General features: G+C 35.2%; 1 protein-coding gene across 4 annotated transcripts in view; it reads right to left on the bottom strand.

Moving 5' to 3' along the window:
• Positions 1 to 5637, bottom strand: part of LOC106688424 (uncharacterized) — a 124742-nt gene that overhangs the window by 14172 nt on the left and 104933 nt on the right. For 2 of the 4 annotated variants that reach the window (XM_067048137.1, XM_067048140.1), the window contains exons 14-16: positions 4209 to 4364; positions 4008 to 4140; positions 7 to 1760 (exon numbers count right to left, since the gene is read on the bottom strand). In XM_067048137.1, coding sequence (XP_066904238.1) covers positions 538 to 1760; positions 4008 to 4140; positions 4209 to 4364 — 1512 coding nt within the window. In that variant the 3' untranslated portion in view covers positions 7 to 537. Of the gene's footprint in view, positions 1 to 6; positions 1761 to 4007; positions 4141 to 4208; positions 4365 to 5637 lie in introns of those variants that run through there. The other 2 variants (XM_067048138.1, XM_067048139.1) reach the window with 1 other exon arrangement.

Raw genomic sequence — 5637 nt, 5'->3', positions numbered from 1 at the left:
AAAGAGTATGCTAAATGAAGAATGACATCACGTTTCCTTCTTTTAGCATGTTAAAATAATTTAACATTTAATCTGGTTGAGTCTGTTAATAGGTCTGCTAAATGGAGAATGACGTAATGAAATAGAGCAGCTCAGCTCCACAATATTTTGTCTGTTGTTATTGTTGATAGTTTAGTTGCTCATAGTTTATGTTAGGTTTGTGTTTACTTTATTTTGGACATTTTTAATATTCAAAAGTAATGGATAAAAATAACAATAAATTAATGGAAACAAACTAGGAAATGGAACAAGTGAGGTGAAGGAAAGATGAAAAGTTGCCCAGAAAATCTGCTTGGAGCTCCTCTGCATTTAACATATAACATAGACTTTGAATTAGGCTGCTCACAATCCTACACTTATAACATTTAGCATGTTAAAATATTTTACATTTAACATGTCATAAATACCCCTAATGTAACCCTTTCACATAATCTGGAATTGCTTAAATAGTTAATAGTAACAATGAGATTAATTCTAGTAACATGGTAACGTTTCTGATCACTTGAGATTTTCTTTGCTACTCTTTTTCCTGAGGAAATTCTTAATGAGATTTGGGATCTGAGCTACTGTTACACGCATCGATGCTTTTTCCATTTCGATAATATCAGTAATAGCAGACACATATGACTTGAGAAGATCTATTTCCTTCATGTTTTGGCAGGACCTGTTCCTCAGTTTGAAGATCCCGGGCCTACTGTTCTCTTCTACCAGAAGGTTCCTAGAACCACACAACTTCCTGAGCGAAGGCAGATCTTCACCAATATGGGGGAGACTGGCAACCACGTGTATCCTCAGGCAGTTGCCCACAAAACCTGGGTCAGTGGCAAGACGACCCATCCTAAGGTCTTTCAGACACTCCACTTTCTCTTCTAACGACTGGACAATCTCATATGCTGTCTTATATGCCGGTCCTATAAGACCTCTCTTATCTGCTGGTGTCACTGATAGCAGCTGCATATGTTCTCTGATGTTTATCCAAGCTGTGACGTCTCCATACGGACTAATGAAAACCCCTCTACCGTAAGGCCAATCGCCTTCTTCAATACCATTCACAACAAGACCCTCCTCTTTCAAGTCTTGAAAAACTTCCTTATTCTCCAATATTTCACCGAGTGAATAATATGAACCATGATTTTCACCAGCGTCATCAATAAAAGCTGCCTCTTTGTTTTTTCTGTAGTAACCAGTTAGCACTGTTGACAGAGCCACTTCCACTTTTTCTAATTCAGATAACTTTAAATTTTTAACAAATGGCACTGGAGCCAGATTCCGGACAACCTCTACAACACATGACTTCACAATGACGCCTCCTGGATCAAGATCCAAAGTGAAGAAATTCTGATCCTCTGCAGCAAAATAATCACCGAATCCATTATTAAATTCAGTCACGCCATTCACTTCTTTGATCAAAGGTTCTAACAGCTTCCTAAAAAGTATGAAGCTTTGTTGGTCAGGTATCATGATACCACTGAAGTTTGGGTCGGTGAGTATTCTGTTTTTTCCCAATGCGAGATCTTTACCCATTGGCCTGATGATGTCTAGGAGAGTGTTGTCCAGTTTGGTGTAATAAAGGCGCAGTTCTTCAAAGAGATCTCGGCTGAGAATACGGCCAAGAATACTCCCTGGAGCCCTCATGGTCAGCAGTTTGAAGCACCTCTCCATCTGATCCAACAAGGCCTCTTCGTCGACATCGTGGCGAGCAGAGATAGTGTCGTCTTCAACTGCAAAACGGAGGATGGCCATTATCATCTCGCATTCAGCAGGGGTCCATGCAACAAACAGTGCTAATTCTTTTCCAATTTGTAACAAGCTGGATTGCTGTGCTTTGTAACATTAAAAATTTATTGTTGATAGTGATATCAAATAAGCTGAAGAAGAAGTGATATATCATTTATATACATATTACATATAATACATACAGTTCTGAGTATTAATCTTCTTCCAGAATGTTACTTGGAATCATAAATTCCATCATATAATAGTTATGAGAGGCAGTATAATGCTGTTAATTCTAATATTTTCATTTATTTTCCAATATTTTTAAATGAAAAATTCTGAAAATGTTCCTTCATTCACGGACAAGTAAACTTTTCACTAAGCTGTAATTGCTCCTGTTTTAAAAGTTTATCTACTACTCAATGGACCAATTGAAACTTATAATCCACTTATTTCTATTGATATATATTTTTAAATCATTAGAAATTTAAAAAAAATTAAATTAGAGGATAAGTGTAGGAAGGAGTATCACACTCAATATTTAAATCTATTCAACAACTTAACCTCTCACATCCAGTTTCTTTTCAGCCTTCTTCCAGATTTTTCTTGTTTATTCTGTGAGCTATGCTATATGTCTATAAAAGCAACAGATAGGTCTTCTAGTTGCACTATAGGCTCGTGAGGCAGTCCTGGATATGATCAAAGATCCAAAGATTCTTGATGAATTCTCTTCAACATTACTCCATTAATTGTACGGGGCCGAACCCTTTAATTGTACGGGGCCGAACCCTTTAATTGTACGTGGCCGAACCCTTTAATTATTTTTACCAAAAAAAGATTTTTGTTTATTTTCAATTATTCTCCAGTCCACTAAACATGAAACTACAAAAATATCCTTCACATTGAATTAATCAGTAAATTCAGTTTAAACTAGTGCCATCTATTTATGTCTGTGTTTATGGGACTTTATACATTTTCAGTTCTAAGTAAGCCTGAACAGGAGAAATGTTTATTGGTTAGTGATTTGTTTGAGAGATATAAGGCCTTTTTTTTTAATTTTTTAATAATAAATTTCTATTGACATATGAATTACTGTTGCCTGAAATACTGAGTTGAAATAAAGATACGACCACATGCAATAAAAATAATAATATGTAAAAGGTTTGATGTAAATCATGCAACTGAGTATGCATTTGTATAAATATATATATGTATAGCTTGACAATCCACAACTTGTGGGAGGAGCTTTGGCCGGGTGGATACTCTTGGGGACCTAACAGTTTGCTTTATTTTTATTATCTTGCTCAAGACTAGCTGTTTTATTAATAATAACAAATTATCTTCGATTTTAGTTTAAATTATAATGGCGGACATTCCTACTCAATTTTCATGGCTCAATGTATATCTGAGCCCCAGGGACGTAACCCATCCCCCATTTTTTGGCTTCACTTTTTCTTTAATGGAGAGTAAGAGTTGTCACCTTGGCCACAAGATTAGTGGGAGGTTACTTTTAGATGTCAATAACCAAGAGAATGGCATAACCCTACTCTCCTTTAAAACAAAAGTGAAGCCAAAAATGCCACACCCACGGAGGAAAGGTTGACATTGAGGTTAATAGTGAATGTCCGCCATTAAAATCTAAACTGAAACAGAAGGTAGTCCATGATTGGCTCGCAATCTTCCCCTACTCCTCTACCATACCCTGGTCCATCATAAGGCCTGAATTTTTGCCTTGAGCTTAACATCTCGATTTTACTCCTTCCTTCAAATCAATAACCAATGGACCTATAGACCATTGGAATTAACATCGTTGAAATTGATTATTATTAGTTCATAACTTCCCCTCAAATGGTGCTGTATGTGATGTTTAGTGAAATGTGAAATAGGAGGGGGTTGTCTCATTTCCCCAACCATGCCACGAAGTGTAGCTTAATACTATGCAATTTGGACAAATTTAGTTCTAACTTTTCTATGTAACTGTTTTTTAAAAATTAAAACCAGAAAAGACTTGAATTCAAAAGGTCAAAATTTGGCTTCAACATAGCTCATCCGTCAAAAGATATAAAAAAAATAAATAATGTTACAACACACAACACGGTGTTGTTGCCGGTAGAGTATGTCTCGAGTTAGCACATTGGTATCACCGGACATGAAAGTAATGACTGTCAAGCTATACTAGAGGTAGTGATTTAAATGAAAATTTTACAACACAACACCAATAAAATATATATGTTTTAAATAATCATATCCACCTTTATCGGAGTATCTGTTGAAGTTGAGACCACTAGTGTCGATTGGGACAGGCCTGTCCTGGTACTCTGCCAACAACATCTCGCGTGTCAAATCTTCTTTATTTTTCAGGTAGTATTCAGCAGTTTTACCTGACTGAAAATTTATTATTTTACATATTGTTCATGATGCTTCAGTAATACGATGCATTTGGCTTGTAATACCTTATCTAGGATTGCCTTGTCTGCTCCTAGAGTGATGAGAAGTGAATAAAAATGGCCATTGTCTGGAAGAGTTGCAGCGTAGTGAAGTGGTGTTCTTCCTGCACTGTCCTGAGCATGCATCGTCTCCGGGAACCTTCCTGCTAAGTAGCGCAGAACCTAAGACCAAAGCTCATATTAGAAACAAGATGATGATGTATTGCCAGTTCAATGTAATATTACAAGTTTGACAAACTAAGGGTACATTTTATAATTAATTTTATTATTTGCTCGACCATGCCTTTTAGCAATATGGGGTGCCAATTTTATTATATTAAACAATAAATTGAATATTGCACTCCTATTACACTTTGGGAAGTTGGTTTGAACCTTGATCACATTAGTTTCCCAGAGGGATCCTCAGAATTAGACATCAAGTTCTTAATTTTTTTTTTCAAAATGGCGCCCAATGATTGTTTCATATCCCCTCTCATATCTCGGACATTTTTGAAGATAGGGGATGAATACAAAATGTTTTGGAATTATGAGAGCAAATTCATTAATAAAAACAAATAAATCCAATTATTTTTTTTCAAAACTTCCCTTTAAGTTTCAGAATAATGACACGGGAAAAATTGTAGGTTTTTTTTAATCAAAAATATGGATTTTTTCCCATTATAACGAAGAGAATGGCGAACAATAGGCTTGAAAATTTTTGAGCTTTTTTTTTTCGTTAAAATCTGAAATCAAAAATTTCAATTTAGAAAATTTAAATTGACAAAGCGACGTCGTAAAAAAAAAAAATTTAGAATCCAAAGTATTTATGTTTTCCAATCCATCTAAATGGTTCGTTTGGAAATAGAAAACTTTAAATATCAAAGCAATATTGCCGCCCCTCCCCTATTAAACTTAGCCGGCGACGGCAATACTTCTATATCTAAAATCTGTTTTTTGATTGAACCGTTTGGTGGATTTCAAAACTAGGAAACTTAACAATAAACATCTAAACTTTTTATTAATTTTCAAAATAAAAATTTTAGTTTTCAATTTCAACAAAAAAAACTTTTTCAAACTTATTTTCTGTCATTCTCCCCATCATAACAAAAATATGCACATTTTGGAGACTAAAATATACAGTAATTCTAAAAAACATTGGTGAGAACAATCATATTTATCGTGTATTGTACAGGTTACATGTAAAAAAAAAAATTGAAAGGTTTAAATTTTTACAAGATATTGTTATTAGTTGTTGTGTTTTCCACCCCCCCCCCTCCGCTACGCCACTGATTTTGGATTAAAAATCGCACTTAGTTTTTGTTGTAAAATTCGAAGAGGTCGGAAGTGCAGGTATCTCTTCTTAGAAACATACCAAGGTACCCTTTAGCTCTGGGCTTAAAATACTTCATCAGTGGTCTTGTCTTGACCCATCAGTGGTCTTGTCTTGACCCATCAG

This window comes from Halyomorpha halys, unplaced genomic scaffold, assembly GCF_000696795.3.
Source record: "Halyomorpha halys isolate HHAL.00 unplaced genomic scaffold, Hhal_1.1 Scaffold1127.1, whole genome shotgun sequence".
Taxonomy (NCBI): domain Eukaryota; kingdom Metazoa; phylum Arthropoda; class Insecta; order Hemiptera; family Pentatomidae; genus Halyomorpha; species Halyomorpha halys.
Note: the sequence above shows the minus strand (reverse complement) of the source record. Positions and strands in the feature narration are given on the sequence as shown.